A 25,082-nucleotide genomic window follows, 5' to 3' on the forward strand; every position below is an offset into this window, starting at 1 on the left:
GGGGCGGGCAGGCCGACAGTTCCATTGCCCTGCGGGGGGCGCGTGTGTGTGTTGAGGGGGTCTCCCCCGTGTGTGAGAGGGAGCTCCCGCACTGGGCCGAGCCGCCGTCCCGGGGTAGCCGCTCTGGGAACAGTCGCGCTCGTTCCGATTTAAAACGTTCGAGAAGTTATAATTCAAGAATAGCCCGACTATCGGCGTCTTCCCTGTGAGCCGCGCGCCTCTCCCAAAGCGCCAACCTCTCGGAGCCGTCTCCTGAGGGGGAGGGAGGCGGCCTGGGCGCTGAGCGCCCTCCTGGTAACCTGCTTCAGCTCAGCCAGAAGTTGGGGGGGGCACTTGACCCAGGGATTAGTGAGTGAAATTCTAGTTTACATTGTGCAGGAGATCAGACTAGATGATCCTACTTTAAAAATCACTCTTGAAGAACCAAAAAAAAAAAAAAAAAAGAAAAAAAGATTGCCCCACCATTGCCGTCGCTACAGTCTGGGATTTCAGAGCTGTTCTCAGCGGCGCTGGGTGTGAGGTGGCCTAACACCCTGAGCCTGCCCTCAGGCACCGAGCACCTAACGCTGACAGCCCAAACCCCTTGCTGTTACCAGTGTCTGAAGGATGGAGTCTGCGCCATGGGAGGCTTCGGTTTACCGAGAATGGGATTTATTGCACCCAGCTTTACAAGTCTGTATCTGAGTTTGTAAGCCAGCCTACAGCAGAATCAATGGAAATGAGGAAATACTTGAAATAGATTCATCATTTAGATTAATTTAGACAGTGAGATGTGGTAAGCTATAGCTAGGCTTCCTTAACTATAATGAATAGGTCCCCACTGACTGTTTAGGAAGCCCAGCAGGACCAGGTCAGATGTGGGTGCTGTAGAGGTGGATAAACAGATTATTTCTTTGGCAACAGCAACAGATCGTGTGAGCAGACGCACATGCATGGTGCTCCAAAGTAGTCACAGGAGGCGTTGGAGAACATTTAAAATCTATTGGTCCCTAAGGAGAAGCTCAAGCGTCAAAAGTTCAGCAAGTCCTTCAAGGAGGGGAGATTAAATAGATCTAGGATAGCACAGTGATGTGCACAGAACATAGGAAAGTATGAAAGATAATTGGAATTAAAGCTATGATGGGGGGAGAGAGCCAAAAATTATGGGAAAACAGAAAGCTGTCTGTCATTTCTCAAGTCTGGAGACATTTCAAGCAAGAAAGCTAACCACTGGTGACAGCTTCTTTCTCCCAAGCTGCCTCTTTCTAAGGACACTTTTAAGGATAGACGAGGAAGTTAACAATATCCAGTTCTTCTTTACTGTAAAGATCCTTTGGAAAGAAAATCCTAAAATATTTCATTCATAGTTGTATCTTTAAAAGACTTCTGTGTTTTCAATAAATACTCTTAACTGACCAGCCACAGAAGATACCAAAGGAGTTCATATAATATTTTCAGCCTACTAATTAAAATGCTTTGGAAGCTTTTAATTATCTCTGGGAGCTATCTTTAAAAGCTCTAAGCAATTTATCTTCCTTATCATGTACCTTGATATTGATAAGAGTCTTTAACCTCTTTTGCTAACCAAAAGAAGAGAAGAATAAGATGACATATCTGACTGGAAATAGCTGTCATGATTTTGTTTCTTTTTTTTAAAACAAGTATTTACTCCCCGTAATTACCTAGTAAGCACCAGCCATGAGGACATACATACAACTCTGAAGTTGTAGCTGGAAGTGACACTGAACCTTCAAAGTTGCATTGCATTCCACCTGCTATAAAACACGGTTATGTTTATAAGAAGTCAGTTAAGCCTATTTCATGCAATGAGCTACGCTGCACCGTAAACCTGAGAGCTTACTGCAAGATCAGGGTTTTACAGTGACAGAATTTACATCCAGACCAAGAGTACTATGAGAAACTCAAGATCATATAAAGGTAGTAATTTAATATATAAGAGATTTGTAATGGAAACATAATAGCTATGTTGTAACATCCATACTGCTCAAAAAAACCCAAAGGAAATTGAGAAGTAAAGGATGAAACTCCATCCCTCACTCTGCCTGCAGTCTCACAACTCACTTAAACCAGTTTTGGAATAAGCTGCTGATGATGGTGTTTATTTTGCTCCTCGCTTTGCTTTCTAGTTCCTTTTGGCTTGTAGGCAATGCAGTGAGTCAGAGCAGGAAACTGATGCAGCTGAAAACCAAATGGACCAAATGAAAAGATTGGGTTTTATCCAGCTCAGTTCCTGATCCAACTCACTGCGCAGTTGTACCGGCTAGCGCTGGCACAAGGAGTGCCAAGGGCAGGAGTGACAGTGGGACCACACCTTCTGGAAACAACCCACTCCAGTCTGCTTAAATCAGTTGTGAAAACACTGTCTTGTTCATTGGGAACGACTACAGCATTAGACAAAGTAGCAGATGCTTTCAATGGTCTTAAGTATTGCTTCTCTCTACAAACTCTGCCTGCCATTTTACGAAAGGATTACTGGTTAAAGATAGGGAAAAGATCTGTCTTTCAAAGGACCTATAATTCCCACCAAGATGACATTATATATTGTAACATTTCAATATCTGTTTATTGTGACTATTTGTTCTACTGCCACAGGAGATTTCTATTAACTATAACCAAGGGATTTGTCTAGATTGTGGTTTAAATATTTGCTATCAGAGCGTGTCAGGTAACCCATTTTAACTGTTTCAGATACCCAATGCGATGAGAAAGTATATACTTCATATACTGAGTACTGCCAAGCAAAATAAATTTTTATATATGAAAGTTTAGAAGATAAATATATGCAAACCCAAAACTGCTCAAATACATTTCTTCTTTGCTAGGTTTCAATTCAGTTTTTACAGGGGCATTACTTATGCCAAAAACCATGGACCTATGACATAACACTAATACAGAAGCTTAATAGAGCAGTGCCAGCAATCTTTGTAGGGGCAAAGTAAAACAACTCAAGGTTGATACAACAGCAAAAGTCATAAAAAGGTGGATGTAAACAAAAGAGGTTTTAGGACTTCTGGGAAGGCTAGAACATAAATTTTAATAGGTAACTGCTTACTTTGTCTCTGCCTGTTTTCTTTAGCTTTCTAGGGTAAAGGGAGCTACTCTGTAGAAGTAAAATCAGTCCTGTAAGCTATATATGCGCTTACAATGAATATGTTAGAACCTATCTGATCATCTAGGAGTCCTTTTAGTCCTATGTCCTCCTGAAGGAATCCCAGTATTTTCATAAGAGCACGCTAAATATTTAAATTGTATGATGGTTCAGGGATGTGGACAGCAGTTCACATCCACAGAAGATTATTTCTGTTGTAGTTTCCTGCCACCTTGCCTCCCTGAATTACCAGGAATGCATCCATTGGGATAGGGATCTATCAGTGGCAGTCATCAGACCAGCTATATCAAAGTGCTGTGAGTGAGATTCATCTCACCTGAGCTTAGACACTGTGTAGCTTTTTGTATTGAACGAGTTACCCAAGGCTGCTGCTTCTGCAGCCAGCGGAGAAACAGACATTTCTAGGACATCATTCACATGGCCTATTTCAGACAACTACCTGGGATAAAAGCATGCTGGAGCCCCCGCACCACACTGACTAGACCTCAACATCCGCATTTGGGCAGGTTCGTTCTGCTTCACATAGTTATCTGGAGGGGAAGGGGAGTGTGGGGGGGAGACAAGAAACCATAAACTAGTCAGTGTAACTTAGATTCCGAGATGGGTAAGGGAACAAATACACCCATTTTAAGTAGTTAGAGGAAAGAAAGATCATCGGTAACAGCCAACGTGTATGAACAATGCCAAGCCAGTCTCGGTCACTTTAATAACGGGCTGGAAGTCTTGCGGTGAGCAGATGCAACATGAGTTAACAGGCCTTTTGAGTGACACTGTCTTGCGTGACACTCGCGTAAGCCAGCCAAATAGTCTAGAGGAGTGACTGGTAAAGGTCACAACAATATTCACAAGGAAGGTGGTAGGATTTCTTTAAATAACTGGAAGGGTTTAAGAGAAAGTTCCACAGAGGTCTGTGTTCTATCTAATACCATTCAGTGTTTTCACTGATGACTTGATGAAGGAGTAATGAATAGTCTGATCACATTTTCAAATGACTCAATGCTAAGAGGCACTGGTCTTTTAGGGATAGCCTTAGTACTTAAAATAAACTTGAGAATTGCTGCAATGCTTTGAAAAACAGGATGCACTTTGATATGGGTAAGTAGAGCGCGTTACACAATAATCAAATGCAAAAATAAAATGGGAAAGGATTGGCTTGCAGTGATCATGCAAGGAAAAGACCTGAGAATGAAACCAAATCTCAGACAACAATGTTTGATTCTTGGGGAAAAAAAATCACACTATCTACAAATGTGTTATAGGTAAGACATGGAGAATCTGTTCTACATATTCCCTGGTGAGATGCCAGCTGGGATACTGCATTCAGTTTGGGCACTGAACTCAAGAATGAACCAAGAGAGTCCAAAGAAAAGCAATAACAATGATCTAGGAGTTCAGAAAACATCACCTGCGAAGAAGGACTTGAAAAACTCCTGGTTTCTTAGTCTAGAAAAAAAAAAAAAAAAAAAGAGAACTGAAGGAAAATATAATTACAGTCTCCAAATACAACGTGTTTTTGCAAGAGGTAAAGTGACAAGTTATCTTCTGGGTCCACTGGTTATGGGATAAGGAGTTATCTGCTTAGCCTTTAGCAAGGAAGTCTTAGGCTGGGCATTGGGGGAACTTTCTGAACATCAGTGAAGCACCAGCACGCTTTGCTGAAAAAAAAATGTAAAATCTCTGTCTCTGGAAGTTTTTAGCAACAGGTTAAAAAAAAAATTATTTACATGTAGTTGATTGTGCTACGGGGGAAAATGAGTTTTTAATGTCCTTTCCAGACTTACTTTCTTTTGTTTCTATTTTTATCCAGCCTTTAGAAAAATATATTTAGTCTCAGTATAAGAATTCAATGAGACGTTTTTATATGTATGTTTTGTACAAAAGTCAGTTTACTAACGATCTAACACAACTGTAAATTTGCTTTGCCCCCCCAAACGAGTAGCTTTATTTCTAAAATAGAAAAATTCTAAAGCAAATATTGGTTGCCTAATAATAAAAGATTATGTATTAGTCTTTGATGACTGGGTAGGAATAGAAAGAACAACCTAAAAAAAGAAATGCTGCTGCAAATCACAAGTCTGCGTGGAACAGACTTATTCAAGCATTTCACAAAAACGTTACCTGTGCTTTATTTAGAAACAGGCATTTCCAGGTAAATTCAAAGCTGCCTGTTCCAAAGCTTTTCCTGACTTTTCTACTCTTTTTATTCTGATCAATGAGGGCAGTGACACGATACCGATATACTAGGAGTGCCACCTGCACGGCTCATAGTTCAGCAGTAAAACTGAATGCCCTTCGAAGTACTTCAGAAGGGAAAAAAAAAAGCTACTTACCTTATAAAACCTAATGGATTGAAGAGCAACAAGAAGGAATTCCCATCTAAATGCAAATCAAGGCAAACCCATTTTGAATGCAAGAGTAAACTACAAGTGGTAATTTTCCCACCATTTGCTTGTGCTCCTTACTACAATTACAGTTCTATACAACTCCAGTAGTTAACAGCTCTTCTCCTGATGGGCTGTCAATGAACAACTTAGAATTTTTCCAAATGTATGTCATAGATAGGCTTATTCTGTTGCAATCTGTCTGTGCAAAATTAATTTAAAACACTTACTGCTTATTTTTGGTTTCATTTAGTCTGGTTCATGAAGTGGAAAAAGACAGAAGTTATCGGAAGAAAAGGTTTCATCTGCTGGTTACACTATAAATTCAACTCCTACTTGTTTTCTGCTGGAGTGTGATGACTGATACCAGTGGCTTATGGCAGCTGAGAACACTAGAGTCAGCGAGGCTCAGATTAGGATCCCATCTTGGATCCCTCCTGTATTTAAACATGCTAACTGCATGGTGAAAAGGCTGATGGTGGGATGGCAGTCCCAGGGTCTGTTGGGTGGTTAGAGAACACGGGCAGTCCCAGTGAAGAGTTCTGGGCCTGGTTCTGATACAAAGTCCTCCTTACCTCAAAAAGCTCGGAGTGAACAGAGCAGCTCTGCAGGAATTGTAGTTTCTACCATTTATTCTAAGAAATCTCTGTTCCAGCACCAAACAAACTACTGAGGAAGGGGATGTCTCATACAAAATACTGGCTTCAAGTTTTTTTTTCCTGTACCTGGAAGGAATGCAATTAAATTTGCTCTAGTCTTAAAAGGCTTTTGAAATATTAGATGCTATAACCCTGTCAGTGTGTAGCACATGTAAATGAAGGCGGTGACAACTCGGAGACTACAATTTGTGTAGAACACAGTAGCCAAATCCCGTAACAAAACCTGGCATAGAAAATGTACTGGCATTGTATGTTCTCCGTGGATCCTTACTGGTGCCCGTTCGGTGCTCTGTCACCAACCTGCAAGGCCCTCAGTGAATTACAGACAGGACCATCCCGCAGCCGGTACGGCAGTGAGGGAGCAAGTGCATATATTCTATGTAACTTTCCAACACTGTATGGCAAGGTTAAAGGTGCCTCTAACAGTTTCATTTTAAACCAGATCAAACAGAGTTTGCCACTGGATAAGAACTACACCCTGAAAGGAATTTTTTTTCTTTATCCCAATATCATCAGAATTCGGATTGCCCAGTCCTCCTAAGCAGGAGTCTTTTGACACAGAATACAGATCAACTATATATTGCTTTTACATGTTAGAACCAGTAACTAGCCTCCCACTGCAGGTATCCTCCCGCATAACAGTAACTCTAATATTAATTACTTTACAGAGTTAATTATTAGTGATAAGCAGTCACAGTTGGGGATCTTTAGTAGGTTAAATGGATAACATAAATGGAACAACAATCAAATTGAGCCAAATCCTAAAAAAATAAAAGGAATATAGGAGTGCATTCAGCATGAGGAAAGATGATGAAATGGCCACCTCACATTTCTACTAACTCTTCACTGCAATTACAGCACTGAGTGTTGAAATCTGTTTACCCTAAAGACATGTGAGCTGGATGTCCAGAGTGATTTCACATTTTTAGTGGAGAGCCCTTCCTAAATACTTCTGTACGGAAATGAACTTGCAGTTCAATCCCAGTGAGTTCTGTCGCTGACTTAATTGGGAAACAGGATAGATTTACAAAACTTCCTTTGATCTAACACCAGAAACAAAGATCCTATCACACACAAGAAAAGTGTCCTGCAGCACCTCACTTTGAGAAAATGGTACCAGTGACAGAAGAGTTAAGCATTTCTAAAAAATAAACTTCAAAGGAAGTAAAAAGAGCAAGGAATAGTCTAGATCCTCAGCTCAATTCTTACAGAGAAGTCAAGGCAGAAGTGGAGAAGAGGCAGGATTTGTTTACATAACCTCTAATCTCTAGCTGTGTGCCTGATCCTGTATCCCTGCAACTCGGATAGGGCAGAGTTTTGAGACAAGAATATCAGAAGCATTCTCTACATAAGCCCTTGTGGCTGATACTCATTCCTCAGATTACTCATGTAGAATATGGGTGGACTCTGAATCAGTATTATCAGCATGACGCGTTATTAATCAAACCACATAACAATTTAAATTCTATCCTTTTGAACATAAAGTTTAAAAAAGTTAAGCACTTGTGAGGAACTAACCTGACTTTGCTAAGACTACTGATGCCTGCTACCTGATTCTGCAAATGCAGGGATGCCGCTTACCATTCTAATTTATTTCAGAGTTTTTAAGTGTTCTTGTCTTAAATGCTTGTTATCGTGTATGCTCGAAAAGATATACTTTAACTGTTTTCACACGTATGCTTGATTGCTCCTTAGTCTCTTTGAAACAGGACCTACCTCTTATCACACTGTGGGGCATGGTTGAGGGCAAGGGGAAATTACTCCTGGAGAGAGCTGTGGTAATCAGGTAATAAGCATGACCGCAGTAGATATTTTGTAGTGACAAACATACATTTAAAAAAAAACCCAAAGAACAGATTAAGATAATACTAATAGTAAAAAATAGGTAAGCATCCACTAATTTAAGGTGAATGGAAAAGAAGAGTAAGCGTGAGCCCACATTTACGTGGATCTTCATTCACTGGCATTGAACACGGGATTATTTGTGTTAGTTAAAGTTAAGCATTTACTTAAGTACGTTAGCTGGATTGAGGCCAGGGTTCTGATGAGTAATCTGCAGAACAGAGGCCACTGAGAATAACAAATTTGAAAAAAAAAAAACAAACCCCAGAACCAAATCTGATTTAAACAAACACATTTATTATACACCATTTCTCTTCATTTTAGTGCTATATTTCAAATCCTTGGTCATGGATAGCGACTTCACTGTGCGAACACTACACCAGCTTTCACTGATGATATTTTTAAAACTTAAAATGAAACACCTTTTCCCTAACAAAGCCTGAAGTTAACTGATGCCACACTTCAGGCTTCAGTACCCTCTGCAAAATTCTAGTAATCTATTAGTAGCCTACTGTTAAAATGTAATTTTCATGATCATCAGTGGTTTTGAAAGGCTGGAAGCAGATCTGTTGAGCCTAGCTGTTAGTAGGATGATGCAGGTCAGAGTTACAGGGGTGGTTTACTGAAAAATAGAGACAATCTTCCGCTCGGAGCTGAATCACCCACAATATCAACAAAACTTCTTTAAGAAATTTCCATAGACCTGGACTGAACAAATAATTCACCCGGTGGCAGAGCTGCACTAAGAAGCAGGTAAACGTGGAGCAACTGAGCTGTGCTAGAGGTGCCCACTTTCTGCAGAGCTTAGCTGTATCGAGGAGCTTATTATGTATCGAGGATCTCAATATTCAATAGGACTCCAGCAGGAGCATTTGAAAGCTATCTCAAAGAGGCAGGCAACGATAATGAAGAATTTTTCAGCGCAGTTCTAAGAGGATGTTAAACGCCTAAGCAGGACTACCTCTAGCACTTGCGGGCTGTGCGTTTGCATCAGATTTCAAGCCCACCCTGCAGCTGACAAACTCTAGGCAGGAGTACCATCAGTGGCCCTACTGAAGCTTGTGAAGTAGCCGAGAGTAGCTACTATTACGCATAGGCAAACCAATATATTAATAAACTTCCTTCAACACAGAACCTATGTTTCACTTGTAATCTCCAAATAAATTAATTTTTGACAAAAAGCTGGTTTTCAGATGACACAGAACCTGTGTGGCTTGAGGAACCTAACCATCTTCCTAAATTACTTCTAGGTCTACTGCTGATCACTCCAGGGCTAATTTTTGTGTGCTGCTGATTTTTTATTGTTATGCACAAAAGAAATCGGCAATGACAGCAGCATGCGATAGATACCTTCCTTCTGTCATGCATGCTTTCCCTTTTGACAGCCTCTTAACTATATCCTTCCATCATTTCAGGTACACTACAGGTGAAACCAGATCATCCTCCGTACTGGTTCTGTGGTTTGACATGTTTGGAAGGACTGAAGCAAGGACTGTGCAAGCACGAAGCGTATCAAGTGTCTGAGCTAAATGTTTTATGACTACAAACAATATCATAAAGAGACATGGAAATATTGGTAAGGCTTTTCCCTGTATTTCAGGAACCAGAATTGGAAAAAAATTTGAATTATTTCCATGCTAAGGAGCAGGGATACACCTCCAGCAAGCCTGCCCCCGTGCTCAGTTACTGCAGAGCTTGTGGAGATGCAGATACAAAAGTGTATTCGTGGGCAGCAGATGCTTATAGTGTGGATGCAGCAAACACTGGGTTCCCAAGCATGTAAGTTTAGATGCAGTTTCAGTCTGTAGTTAAATGTCCGCAAAGAGCTGAAATTATTTCTTGACATGCTTCCCTGGGGCTTTTTGTTGTAGCTTATCACAGGCTCTCAAAATATGGAAATAAAGCATTGCCTTCAATATTCAACACCTGTTTGAGGTGTTAACATAGAGTGGTGCCTCCCAGTTAGCAGTGGTATGAAAATGGGCTGTTTAAGTGGTCATTACAAGGTAAGGTAATAGTTGGGTCATAAGAGAATCTAGCCTTTCTGAAAGAAAATAGAAAAATTGGCACTGATTTCAGTAGAGTTGGATTAAATTCTATTTACTGTACATTAAATTGTGTATAAGCCCTACAGAGATGCCTCTTCGCTTCTGAAGCACACTTAAGTAGCAGACTGGAAATTCAGTGTCAGTTTAACTAAAATGAAAAAATAAAAAAGCAGTTGAATATTAAATTAAATAATGCAGTCAGTAGTTTGAGATGAAAATGGTTGTTTCTGCCAAAATGGTAATATATCAAAGTTAATCGTCTTTTGAGACAAAGACCATTATCTTTTGAGATGAAGAGTTCTTAGAGCTTTGGACCTTTGTATTGGGGAGACTATCCGTGTCCTGTGCTGTCTGCCAGAGAGGAGCCAGTGAAAATGCTCACAGGGGAGTGACGGTAGGGCAGGGGGGAAACTGCCACTGGCTGGGCAATCCCAAGAGCCCTCTCTAACCTTGGCCATCTGGGTTAAGCGCTGGAGCTCCAGCTGGGTTGTTCTCAGGAGGTGCCCAAGTAATGCCTTGTGACTGGGGAGACTACCCGTGTCCTGTGCTGTCTGCCAGAGAGGAGCCAGTGAAAATGCTCACAGGGGAGTGACGGTAGGGCAGGGGGGAAACTGCCACTGGCTGGGCAATCCCAAGAGCCCTCTCTAACCTTGGCCATCTGGGTTAAGCGCTGGAGCTCCAGCTGGGTTGTTCTCAGGAGGTGCCCAAGTAATGCCTTGTGAGGGACGGTATGGCACATTCCTGCAAGAAGGGGAGCTGACTTGGCTTTGACATTTCAGGAGTTGTTATATTCATTTTTAGTTTGTTCTGATGATATTTTAAGCTCTTAGGAAAGGCATGCTGAGTTCAGAATAGATCCCTGGCTATGGATCTCTAGAAAAAACAGTAAGTATTTATTTAAGGTCATTAATAGGCTTGGGTAGACATTACATCGATTCATGGTTTTCAAGTAATTTCATGGCTAGTTGTGGTAAAAACAAGTAAAAATGAGCAAGTCTACATTACAGTGCACAACATCAAGTTTTGGGCATGTGTGTATGTATACTAATCCTTATATAATGTACAGGCAGAATGTCCTATCTTCTTTGGAAATCAATAATTGATAATTCTTTGAAAATTATCAGTTCTTGTGAATGCCTGAACTGTTTTAAAGGAAGCTCTAAAATAAACACAGAACTCAGAAGAGCAGCCTACTTTACAGTGATCTTTTGTGTAAATCTTAATGTGCTCTGGAAACGTGATAGCTACCTGTAAACAATTACAGTCTGCAGTGTAAAAGCCTGTTGCTACAAACTTTAAATACAACACATGCTATATCTACGGTTAACTTATCTTAAGCCACTTGCAGCTCCTGTTCTAGAAATATCTGAGTTCTGTAGAACTTTTTTGTGTATTTATCATCATAACATCTCTTTGACTTAGAGAAGCATTACCCCATTTTTTTTAAAAAATGGGAAACTGAAGCACCGGGAGACCAAGTGACTTAGAGTCACACAAGTGATCTTTGACAGGGCAGATAGTTGCAGCTAGCTCCCTCTGATCTCTACAGCATGTCCTAGCTACTGGCACTATATTTTTCTCCTTTCTAAACTCTTGTTTTCCCTAAAAACTCTGCAACTGAAATGCTCTTTGAATTCTAAGATTTCTTCTCTAAAACAGCAATAGCCAAATGCTTGAGGCCATGAGGAAAAAACAGAAGTTTGAGGAAGGCATCCTTGTCTTCAAAATGTAACCTCTGTACCTGTAAAATCTTGGACAATGGAAGAAACTACTTGGGGACTGGTTTGTATTATGTCCTTTTGTACCATCACCACGCTCAGTGGCATCTTAGTGCCTTTTTCTGAAGACGTATTCCAGGAAAGTAAGTTGTGCGCTCTCTGTGGAAACTATTCCTCTCAGCAGTCCCCAAGAAGTCAGCTTTGGGAGCATCCTGCCCCTTTGTGCACCAGGTCTGTTGGGATATACTCTTGTGCAGTTATTATCAGCACACTTAAGGGAGAGGGGCTGGAGAGGAATGTCTCGTCTTCTTTCATAAGCCATTTCTTCATCAGTAGCTGTTTCCATTTACGTAAGGAGCTAGATTCTGAGGCAGTCCACACCACAAGTGTTTCCAAGTAAATACAATCCCAACGCCCAAAGCTTGAAAGGCCAAACACACAACATTAAGAAGATAGCAATCTTGCAGCTGCTGCTCTTCCTGCCACTCAGTCATCAGCTATTTTCCATTGTCGCCAGGAGCTCTCTTCTTTTCTGATGCCCAAGCTCTTTCCATCACTTAATCTTTTCTGAACCTTTAATGTTTTCCCCAACTCTTTTTTCCATCTTCTGTCTGTCCATCAGCTTCCTTCCTCATCTTCAGTACTTGTGCTAGTCGTTTTTAAGTGTTTTAACAGACAATAAAAATGGTACAGACCCTGATCCAGCAAAGTGACTAGGCATGCACATAGCTTTAAGTGCTTTAGCACTGTTGACTCCAACAGGACTACCAACATACTTAAAATTAACGGCACATTTAAGTGCTTTCCTGGATGAGGGCCATCATCGCATTGACATTAACCAAAACAGCACCTGAGATTTAGCAACATAAATACATAGCAACATCAACCAAACTCAACGGTGTAACCTTCAGGTTACCTTTCTTTAATGCCTTCTGTCATTGCTAGCTATGTTATGGCTACACTTAAAATCTATTCTGCAAGCATATACTGGAAGTAGTGCTTAGGAACAGTCCTGTTTAAACCAATGCTTTCTTACAGTTTTAGAATTTGCCTGGCCTGTTTTGCTAGATCAGGCACTTGGACAATAAGGTCATCAGGGCAAGAATCATGCTTATTTTTCTGCTCAAATCATATGTGCTCATATACCACAAAATAGCAATTAGTAACTTTTTGTTCTGAGGTACAAGGAAGATGACTTTTTGCATACCAGAGATGTGCTGGCTTGTGCAGTTGTAAGTGAAAAAGTACGGGAGGTAAAAATTTCAAAAGTCTAAGCTATTAACCTTAACACTGGCAATTTACTGTAAGCCTAAATATGCAAAAAGACTAAATTAAAACCTGCCGTCTTAAATTCTGCCCCCTACCCCTCTTTAGCTGACCTTCTGCCTCCGTTACCTTTTCTCTTTTATTCTCTGTTGATTATTTCACCGGTTTACACTTCAGCTTATAAGCCCCATATGGTAGGAGCCCTGTCCTTTGTTAATCATAAAATAAGATTATGCATACTGTCCAAATACAAGTACACTGTACAAATCATTATTGTCTTCCTACAAATGTCTTCCATGTGGCCCCACCCTCAGTTCCAGCTGAGAATGCTGTTGTGAACAAGCTTAAAGAGTAAATATTTTGCATTCATTTCACCAGCACAATGGAAACATTTTTCCAAGCTGCTGCCAAGATGGTATCTAGTCCGCTTCTGAGTCAGCAGCCCATGCAGCTGACTTTCAAATGGCCAAACTTGCTTGATTGTAATCTTAAAAGAAAAAAAAAAGACACAAGCTGTATTTTTAAAGAGCTGTATCACTCTCCTCACGCACAAGAAGGTAGTGACACTAAAAATATGAAAGGTGGGGGGAAGAAGCCATACAGAAATGAGTGTTGTTTGTGATGTCCCCCTTTATTTCTCCCAACTTCAACAGTTTGTTTCACCCAGTCAGAGGAAGGGACTGGGGAGTGTTGCTGAGAAAGCAGAATCACAGCTTTATGTAGCCCATGTCCTTTTGGTATCGGCCAGCTTTTTACATTCTTTAAACCTCTGTTGGCCATTAAGGACAGCGTATCTGAAAATACAATTATAGACAAACCGGGCTAAGAGGGATGAAGATGACGAGGAATTTATAGAGCTCCCTGCCGTAAGCATTTTTTGCTTATTCTTAGCTGTATTTTCCCTCTAGTCCAATACATAAGCAGGCATGGTGCAATAGAACATGTTCAAAACTGTGAATCTCTCCTCCATTCTCAAGGAGAGACTTTGGTCTATAATCCCTACTGCTTTGTGAATAAACAGCTAGATGGTAAATAATTTTTGTGTTCCAGAATTGCCCAGGTATAGGTGGGTAAGAAACTGTCAGCGACCCTATATTAAGCTGCAGCTTTACATTAAATCAGAGAGTAGATATCTGGCTTCTAATCGCTAATATAGCTTGTTTTTACAAGAAGTTCCGATCTTCTAGCAAAATAACAGGATGCTTGTTAAATTAACACGTCTATAATTCAGAAATAAGCTGTGCCATGAGAAACCAGTTCAATGGGTAAAACCAGGCTGTCAGTGCTAAAGCACCCTCTTACATCACGTTGCTTCTTCAAAAGATATCTATTTATATGGACACATGAGGCCAGATCCTTAGGTTTAGCCTTTTTATACCATGCATAGTGCAGGACTTAGGGTGATAAAAGTAACTTAGCTTTAAGCCACTAACTCTGCCTTCAGGATGCTGGGGTCATGATTTTGGTACCAATGTGTATCTTAAAAAAGACTCATAGATGCTCTAGTTTTAATTGCCTTAGCTACTTATAGCCTTATGAGAGCTATCAAAGCAGCTGGGAATTGACTGGACTCAGCATTCTGGCTATTCATCCTTTCCAGCTAGCCTCTCTCCTTTTGATCTAGGACTAGGAGGAACAGGAATTGTAGGACTTCATGCCGTTAAAATAAATTCTCCTCTGAGTGAATCCATAGATAGTTGATTAAATTATCTCTGTGGCTGCAGAAAAAGCCACAAGCTGACACAGACACACATTTCCTTAGGGCAGAAAAAAATCATCTTTATGCAATACAATTTCTCTGCATCCTAAGACTGATTGCCATGAATCTGAACACTGCAACCAGAATACAAATACATTCAGTGTTTCAGGAGGTTGTGACTGAACCTTTTTTCTTCTAAATCAAATAAGTAGCTTTAAAAAAAAGGCAAATTAACCAAGAGCAAATGGCTAGTAAGTTGTTTGTTGCATATTTTAAATACTAAGAGGGGAGAAAAATACCCGATGTGATATAAAAGATAAGACTAATAGGGGGAAGGTGAAGTGAGAGAACAGAATATTAATCAACTGCGAGCTGTAATTAAAAATAAGTAGTGTGGTATAGCTGAAGCTTTCTGGTTTTGTAATGCTCAGTTCCAAGTGAGGTTACTGGTTCATTTATTCTTTATGTCCCACTGAATCTCACTATGAGTTTTCCAAACATATTAAATAATTCTCCTGTGGGCCTATATTCAATTCAGTGGAGCCACCATGATGCTCTGTCAAAGGAGACTGAAATCAAATCAGGTGGACTCAAAACATTTTTGCCATTAATATGGTACCTAATTATTACATAGCTCATTAAAAGCTATTCATTTACTATGTTTGCAACTAATTAGTTACATGCCAACTGTTGGACAAATATATACCATTTTTGAATTAAACACACTTTCAGGTGGACAGCAATGTTTAAAGAAGTGATGGCTTCTTACAGCCCATAGGATCTATTAGAGAACAGAATCATCTCCCAGAAGGAGCACTGGTGTTATGGCCCTTAAGACTAGCCTGGACACAACAGCACCGCAAGAGCTTTCTTCACTGGTAAATGACAGCCTTTCTGGCTCTAATTTCTGTGATCAGTTTACTGTGGTATAAATCAAAGTTGAATCACAGCAATGTCTTGGCACTCTAATATATTGCCTTAAACCACATGAATGCTGAAATAGGGAGTTCTTGTACATTTGCAGACTGGATTCCTTTTTTCCCAGCCTCTGCTTTTTTTTTGGTGGTTTTTTTTTTTTTTAAGACAACATCAGAATCAAAGAACACTTTTCTGTTCTCTTCATCAGATTTAAATGTCTTTAATCAGCCAGCTAGATTATGAAGCTCTGATAGGGGGGCATGGCTTTTTGGAGAGAGCCAAATTGAAGGACCTGCTGCACATACCCTGGTTCCCAGGCTCCTTGCCAGCAGCAGGGTGTGATGTAATGGCCTTTCACACTGAACAAGTTAGCAGCCCTGTTTTTGAGTTTACTACATTTTGGTTAAGAAACAGCATGAATAGCCTTGCAGGGAAGTGCTACTGTTTAACGAGCAGGTAGCTGCAGAAACAATCTGGTTTCCCTCTCCATATCTAGGACTGGAAGAGAGTCCCAGCTGTACTTTACAGCTCTCCTCTCCATATGCTGGAGCAGCAAGGACTGTGCAAAACGGATACAGATCGGACTCTGTCAGTCCCTCCTTTGTGCTCTATCTGCAGCTGTAACAGGGCTTGCTCACACAAGCTTGGAGTAAGTCTCAGACTAACCTTCTGGCTGAGATGCCCTCTTTTTAAGAACATGCTGGGAAATGACTTGGCTCAGGAGTTATTTGGAGAACAGCGGTTAACAACACAATCATATGGAAAGGGCCATTTGTCAGCATGTTCTGCCTTTGTCCACTTCTTCTGAGCAGAGGAAGCCCCAACCCTGTTTTTCACCAAAAGAGAACTCAAAGGCAACTCCTCCATTTCAAACTAGCATCTTCTTTCTCTGGCCTGGGCTCTTCTCATGCCGGGAAAGGGGAAACCCATCAAGGCCAGGAAATGATGTACCACAAAAATGTTTGTGTTTGCAGGAGGCAGGGAATACTACTATTTTCACAGTGCATCAGTGGAAGAAGAAAGGATGAAATGAAAAGGATACAACCACATTAAGCTCAACATGCTACATTCCACTTCAAAATACGGGCAAAGCGGAAGCAGGGCCAACAGATTCGTTATTGAATTTGCAACCTCTCTGCATTCCTTTCATGGTTAGTAATGTCACATTAGAGAAGAGTTATCATTTACCACTTACTGCCTGAAGGTTACACACTCCAAACAACACAAGGCCAAAGTACAGAGTCATGAACTGTACTGTGAAAAATCAGATTGCTCCTTCCCCATTTAATGCAGTTCACAGTAATCTTTTGGTATAGCTTTGATCTCTTATCAGCTGAATTTCTCATTATAACCTTTTAACTCAACCACCAGGAACATCTACACACCCAGAGGAAAGCCCGTAAGAGCTGCTGCAATGGTGTGTCACAGCCTCATCACATCTAGCTCTTGGCACCTACCAGAAGTCCTACAGTTAGAAATGCAACACCCGGAGTCACTCCCTTTATAATCAGCCCAAAAGGCTTCAGCCCACTGAAGATCTGATTCATCCCCTGCAAACGCCTCTCCGTGGGATACAGAGGCACTAGAGCTCCTAGAGTCCCAACTTAAGCAGCTCAGATAGGTTTCTAAAGTTAGGTAGGATAAATCCAGACCTTAGTGATTATCACAGATATCCATTTAGCATGAGGTTAATTGCTTAGGTTTGTCTACTGTGTTGAGATGATACTCACTGAGGGAAGATCTCACTCTGTCAGGAATTGTCTCCCACTTTTTATTCCCCTCGCCAGAATCTAAGGCTTAAGAATTGCATCAAAATATGCACTGTTCTAAGTGCTACTAAAACATGAAAGGTTTTGATGACAACTTCTGGGAAATAAATATTTTTATTCTTTCCTCCATGCCTTCTCTCTTACTGGTCAGATTCAACCATTCTGTGCCACAGTCTCAGACATATACAAAAGAAGTACACAATCAGCTTCAAATGCAGTTAATTATAAAAATGGGCTAAGATTAGTTCCATGTCCTGATGCTGCACCTTCCTGTAGTTATCAGCTGTTCTGTGGGCTTTTTCAGTAATAATTGCGGGTCTGGGTTCAAGGGTTCCTCTTTGCTACTGCAATATATATAAAAATCGTGAATCATTTATAATAATTCTGGGATCTCACACATTATCATCACTAGTTAAACAATGTAATAAGTAAACGAGATTTAAGTTGACAGAGCCCTGTAGATAAAAGGCAACTTCTCATTTCAGATGTCAATGTAGAAGCTTCCCAGTCATTAAACTGATCATCTAACAGCATGGCCATTATGAAACCATTTATCATATAGTTTATAGTGTGTTTTTAAGATAATTGCAATTATTATGCCAAGAAATGGTGATCTAAGTAAACAAGAAATTGACTTTGCCTTTTACAGATTTGTTTATGGCATGTGCATTGTGAAAACATGCATTTATTAACACACAGCTTGAAATAAATGAAATGTCTGGAATACAGTACTCAAATCAAGAATGCTGGTCTTCTGCCGTCATATTTGCAAAGGAATGCTAGGTAAACAACTTACAGAGATCGACAGACACAACAGTCCTGAGTGAACACCCATCAGCTTCAGATTCACACCCTTCTGCAGACACTTAGCCTTTGTCTCCTCTAACAGTGTCTCCTACCAGAAAAGCACGACAAATCTCTCTCGCTGGTCTCTGTTGAAAATTGAATGTCTGGGGCTTTGTTCCTCACAGATCTGTAGCTGCTGACATTTGTTCCCAAGTAAACCAAAAACATGATTCACTGGCAGCCCTGCACACTCACTGTTCTCAGATCTAAATGAGTACAGAAGGTACAAAGTAATCACTATACATCCCATGTATTTTTATATATATATATATGTATTTCTGTATCTTCTGAACAGGAGATAAGTGAGTCCAACGTACTGAGTTTCCATTCAGACTCTCTCTTCTACATGTATACAACCACAACAGCTGATAAATACATACAACAGGATGTAACAAGCAATGAATGAAAATGCCTATTAATTACGAGAGCAAATGGTCATAACCTGTCCATGAAAAAAATTTGGTTAAAAATCAGAGAATTCCTAACCGGTAGAGAAGGCATCCCTGAAATAGGGCAAATATTTGACTGGATGTGTGTGAACAACTTGAAAGTAGTGTGTGAATGCTGATCCAGTACCTAAACACTTGCAGCAAAACAACTGCTGCTGCCACTGTGGAGGTACCTAACACGAAAGCAAAAAGGGGTTGGGATTGCTGTGTTAGGGTATTCAGATCCTGGAACAGCTTTCCCATGGGCGAGTGGGAAGAAACTTCCTGCTTTTAAATAAATCACTAAGAACTGGGATGAAACGAAACAAAACTTGTCGTTCAGAAGGGAAGCAGACCTCATGAACCTCTATGTCCTTTACAGTTCTAGATTTCTAGATAAAAAAAATGACAGAGTTTATATTCTGAGGAAAAAGAAAAAAAAAAAAAGAGGAAGAAAAGCTGGGGAAAGACAGATGGAGGGTAGTTAACTCTGGTGACAGGTCACACTTTGCTAGTTCCATGAGGCAGGGGGATGGTGGACGGAAAGGTACTTAATGCAAAGGAATGAACATGAAAAAGAAAGAAGGAGCAATAGGGCACAAAAAGAGAAGAGCAGCGATGCCTCTGAGGCTCAGGCTGGCCAAGAGAGAGGGGAGGCGGCACAACAGCATGCAGTGCGGATGTTGCGGTAGAGAACTGCAAAGGCTGGAATTCATGTATTCCCAGGAACTGCTGAGTTCATGCATTCCCGGGAGCTGAAGAAACCACTCTTATGAAGACACCTCTGCTACGTGGGGGGCTGGATAAATACCCTGGTAGTGCTGCCCTTCTTCCTCTGCTCTCTGAGCCGGGGCAGGAGGCGTGACAGCAACTAGTGCCATTAGTCACCGGCCGTCCCAGTCATCTCAGACTCCAGACGCAGCAGGAACTCAACCTCCCTGCAGCTCATACTGTGAATTTCTTTTTGATGTGCTCTCCTTGGCTGCTAGCTCTCTCATCAGCTCTTCCTAAGGGAGATAAAGACAATCCTAAATAAAATTCTATCCTTCTCTGAAGTGGCATCTCAGCAAGGTATGCTGGGATCTGTAGCCACCACAAAACTCGCTTGAGAATAGTGCAAAAATTAGTTGCTTTTTGGGTAAATCGGAAGGGGAGCTACCACCCCTAGTGCCTTGTCAGCTGAATACTGAGAGAAGCTGAGACAAGTCTGAGGGAAAAGGCCCATGAAATTGTGCTCATTCTGTTCCACAGTATGGACACACGTGCTCTAGCTCATCGGTTGTAATACAAGAAACAGTTAACACGCAACCCTGTACATTTCCCAGTGGAGAACTGGACACATGCTTTACTTACTGGTTTTGAGGTAGCACAGGGAGCTGGTGTCATGATAGGAGGCTTGGCTGCGCTTTGAGATGGAGGCAAAGAAAATCTCTGCCCTGTGTCTGGAGGTGAAGAACAGTGAATCCGTGTTTCTAGTCTTTCAGGCTCATGCTTATAGGATTCAAGAGGAAACGTGGGCTGCTTGGTCACTTGTGTTGGGGTAGATGGAGAAGAGGAGAGGCCAGAGGCTGTAAACAAGAACAATTACCAAAGATCAGTTCAGAAGAAAAGCAGACAGAAATCTCAGCTTTACAGTGAACCTGTGGGTTTTCATCACATTTCTCCAGACTAAAAGTATGTATCTCACCTCCGCATTTATGAAAGGGAATCGCTCCGCCTTGCCGTTAAAACTCCTTTAATCATTCAACTGGTTGAACCATCTGATCCATTTACAGGGAGGCATAGTGGCAAGACGAGAGTGTTGGAGGTTCGTGTTGTATTAACCTCCTGTCTGATTGCTTATTTCTAAAATGATCCTCAGTGCTGGTATTACTTTATTGTTACAATAAAGACTGTGAGTCTCAGGATTACCTCTATCTCATGGCAAATGGCTCAAGAGCTTTAATGGTTGCTTTTTCTTCTTTTTCATTCTTTTAACAGTATCTCAGCCAGCAGTTAGAAAGAAATTAGGAGCAGAGGCGAAAAGAAACTACGTATTTCCCATGGGCCTCGGTCTGCTTTCTATAAGGCTCTTGGCAATGCCTTTATGCAAACTAGAATTGTTTTCAGCAGCCTTTGAGGAGGAATATTATTCATTTCTTTTGCTGAAAATCAATATCAGCAGCAGATCAGTTCCTCTTGTGAGCATCCTGTTCTTATTTGACATGTGTATCCACCCCAGCTGTATTTTTGGTTACGTTCTTAGGGCAGTTCTGAATTGTGATCAAACAGATTACTTAAGCTATATTTATTATCTATTTAAGAGCCAGCAGACATCCACAACCAATCAGAAAATTCAAGTTACAACATCTGTGTTTCTTGTTATATCTATATGTACGTCAGCAAACAAAGGATGATTCTCTTATGCCAGCATAAATTGGGACACACTTAAATGCATAAAAACTGTAAGGCTGAACAGAGCTATGTATTTTTAAGTGGGCTATATGATCTCTGAATTTGGTTAATTTCTTGTACTTCCAGAGATTTGTGCAGGTGATCAGTTAGTCCAGAGGGGACTCAAGTCCATCAAAAGGGAGCAGATAAGATGGCGTTTAATAAGCATAAAATCCCAAGCCATTCCAACAGGTGTTTGAGAACATGCTAGTGCATCTTCCTGGTAAGTCTAGCTCATCTTCTCGGTGGGAGCTTTCAAGGCTCCACCAGAGATTTTTGCACCAGAGATCCTTTCCCATCCAAAGCGTTGCATTGGTGTACACGCAGCCTCCACTGGTCCTTCCTTTCCACCCGGGGTAAAGTGCGTTAGTACAACTCTATGCTCATGACCTCTCAGAGTCATATTTTACCTCTCAGACAGCATTTTCAAAAAAACCTTTGTATTGATGGAAAGTAAGAATAAAACTCAGTAATAACTAAGATGCTGAATGCAGAAGACTAGAAATCCAACAGCTCAGGGAGGGATCTATTACTTGAAGAAACTATTACTCCTGACATATCTGGGGAAGAGTTATCATTATCTTATGATTAAAGGAATTAATGAGGAATTTAGGTAACTGTTCTTTAGCTATCATTCTTCATTGAAAACAACCTTTCTTGATGGCTTTTACATAGGTAGAGACCTAACTTTAAGAGAATAGAATCACTCATCAAGAAACCTGCAAAATAACTAGGCTCTAATGCAGTTTATTTATAGTGGGTTTAGTGGTGCAGTGTAATGTATTTATTTCTTTCAAAGACAATCCTAACTCTCACTGAAAAATTTTAGCTTTGCTGGAATCAAAAAGGACCCCCTACTCAGTCCCTCTCTTCGGTCCTTTTCCAGGACTGCAGCTGCCCTCCAAGGGCTTCCATTTCATTTCACAGGGACCTGCAGCTCTACCAGTCAAGCAGCAGTAACCACGGGTCCAGCAGAGACTGGGCATTGTAGGCAGATATAAATGTTGGCTAATGTGACACGCCATGGGGTGAGGCAAGAAGAATAGCCCTGCTATTTTGAATGTCCTCAACTTCTGCTGATTTCAGTGGGAGTGGAGAGTTCCACATCCTGAAGGATTAAAAGGACACCTAACTTGCCTGTTCAGTTTTTGCTTACAGACAAATTTAGATAATCAGTTCTGGGGAAGATGCTCTTATCTTCTGTGGTTTTATGGATGTACAAATGTTTCCTGAGCACTCAGACTGGGGTTCAAGGTGGATGGTAGCTGTAATTGATGCAAATGTAAAACCACTAAAAGGGAGAAAAACACCATTAGATCTTAAAGTCTTGCTGCTGGGATGCTTTCATTGTGCACTAATGTATTCAGCAAGTCTACAAACACCATTGCCAGTATCAACAAGCTCTGCCAAAAGAGCTATTACCAGGCATAAGGAAACCACATCTTCATCACCCTCACGAGGCTGGCCTGCCAAGTGTAGAGGACATCTAAAGGACACAGGAAGATGTGGATCAAAGGAGACCAAGGAAGTAACATCTCTTATATCCTATGAAAACTATTGCCACCTCATTACAGGTGTGTAACAGCACAGGCAGCACAGTTTCCATTTTATAAGAACATTCACTGGTGGTGAATCTCCTTTTGGATGCCAGCCTTGGGCACTTGGCGTGAGTTTTTATGGATGAAGAGCATCTGTGACTCCAGCAACTTTACAGGGAGCACTCTGAGCCTCAGAGCTGTGTTTCAACCAGGCACTTAAAACATAACATGTTCACCATGAGGCACACCCTAATACGCTTGAGATTCAATTCTTCTGTGACTCAGTTTCTGCACAGAGGTGGAGGGATAATTGTAATTATTTTGCAGGGTATTTGATTAAATTATGTAATTAAGCTTTTCAGTCTTTGGTATTTAAAAGCCTACCTCACAGCATTGTTGTGGTATCTATGTTATTTGCATTTGTACAATACTGAGATTGAAGGAATAATCCCATAGGAAATGTTAAATATTTTTATGATTATTAAAACAAAAGACTTTTGGCTGCTGTGGTACAGCTCAACATCCTAAACCCCACAAAGGACTTTATAAAAACCTGCCATGTAAAAGAATGTAAATCTGTAATACATCCCCAGACCAAAATCTGTTCAGGTGTAATAGAACTTTGTGTTATCTTCGATCCTATTGGGCTGCCATCTAAACAGGCAGCTTTGGTGTAAATATATACATATAGATGTTTGTGTATATATATATGTGCAGTAGCTGCCCTGTTCTACTACAAAAGAAGTCCATTGAAGAGACAAGATACAGCTATATCCCATGGCTGAAAACAGTTCATTTTGGAGAAAGTACAGATAAAACAATTAAGCAGTGAAAACTAGCCAACAATTCTAGAGTCTTTTATAATGAAGCTGCAAAAATTCAGTATGTGCGTAGGATTTTGGAGAAGAAACAATCTTTGAGATTGGCTGCAAACTCTACTGGTTCTGGTAACAAGATAAACTGATACGGCAAGTAATTATCTCTTACGCTAACGTTTCTTTCATCAGACAATGAAATGCATAATGAAATGTGATTATTTTCACATTAAGAAACTAAATAGCTCTTCCCTTTTCCATAACATACACCAAGAGTTTTAGACAGAGAAATAAAAAAAGAGGGAAAAAAATCCAGCAGATCAGTTCCCGTGTCACTGGCTAACACAAGAGTTTGTCCTATGGTTTCTATTGATCATCCCTCTCCAGTTTTAAAACAGTTCAAGAGTTTTGCTTCGTTCTGATTCATCCTGACATTTCCTTTCTGGGAACAAAACAAGAGCGAGAAAAGAGGATAACTTTGCGGTCTCCATCAATATGGATCATAAGTCCTAACATTTGCATAACTGAATGTGCATATGAATAAGAATATTCATAAGAATACATGAATATGTGGTGCAAAATCGCATTGATGTGAAGAAACAACTTTCCTATTACAGTATAACTTTACTCAGAATCCTAATGAAACTGAACAGCTCTAGGCTTCATGTTGAGCAAACCGGGGGTCTCTCCAGCTGCCTTCTCCCCGTGGCAGGGCTGCCTGACGGCACGCGGTGACGGCGGCATTCAGTTCTGTGCCTGTATTTAAGCAGCTTCAGCTGGGACCTAGCAGCACATCATGGGTTGGATGCAAGAGCCCCGAGCAAACGCTGCTGGAACCACAGCGCCCACAGCTTTGGCCCAGGAGAGAATGCCACACAAACTGGTGTTTAGTTGGTCACAAACGTACAAAAATAATGTGGCTACCTTCACTTGTTTCTGTAGGTATCTGCAACTATTTCTTTTGAATAAAGCCCTTATTTTGCACGGCATTAAGTTCTCCACCCACTTGGGCATTCTGATCCAACCCAGCCTTCCACCCATACGTAACAGGAAAGGATAAAGCGCTACGTTGCCATTCGTGTACTCCTAAGGGAAGAGGGGTGGCTGCCCTCCTAAATTTCCCACATTCCCCGGGTGACACCCACCATTAGTTCTGTCACCTACATTTCATGCCTGACCTGGCAGGATGCATCTGGTGGTTTCTGGGAGGAAGGATGCTCACAGCCCAGCGATTCCTGCCAAAGCCTCCCTTTTATATCAACCCTCTTCCAGAAAGAAAAACAGCCCCTGCCCCTGTGAACCTTTGGAGCCACCTGCCCACAAACGATGCTGCTGGGGATTTTGGGGATGTGCTCACACTCCCGTGCAAAAGGCTGGCTCGGGGTGGCTGGGAGCAGAGCCGTGCTCCCCTGCTGAGGGCCCAGAGGGTACAGCCAGCAGCCTGCTCTCAAACTTTACTTCTGTCTTTGTGCGCTTACGATGAAGTTGCTAAAACTGGTGAGAGTTACTGGCCATGAAAAATAAATCATTTCTGCAGTTTACCTCTTCCTAGGGATCACACTTTGGTATTCTCTCATCCTGTACCTGACCAAGCAGATAATGCTATTGCTAAC

General features: G+C 41.1%; 1 protein-coding gene across 1 annotated transcript in view; it reads right to left on the reverse strand.

Moving 5' to 3' along the window:
* The window catches only part of PRKAG2 (protein kinase AMP-activated non-catalytic subunit gamma 2), a 233,677-nt gene that overhangs the window by 59,262 nt on the left and 149,333 nt on the right, over nt 1–25,082 (reverse strand). The window contains exons 4-7 of the mRNA XM_035899623.1: nt 20,037–20,251; nt 15,540–15,552; nt 14,008–14,028; nt 12,453–12,470 (exon numbers count right to left, since the gene is read on the reverse strand). Coding sequence (XP_035755516.1) covers nt 12,453–12,470; nt 14,008–14,028; nt 15,540–15,552; nt 20,037–20,251 — 267 coding nt within the window. The remainder of the gene's footprint in view (nt 1–12,452; nt 12,471–14,007; nt 14,029–15,539; nt 15,553–20,036; nt 20,252–25,082) is intronic.

This window comes from Egretta garzetta, unplaced genomic scaffold (genome assembly GCF_000687185.1).
Source record: "Egretta garzetta isolate BGI_Z169 unplaced genomic scaffold, ASM68718v1 scaffold117, whole genome shotgun sequence".
Classification (NCBI taxonomy): domain Eukaryota; kingdom Metazoa; phylum Chordata; class Aves; order Pelecaniformes; family Ardeidae; genus Egretta; species Egretta garzetta.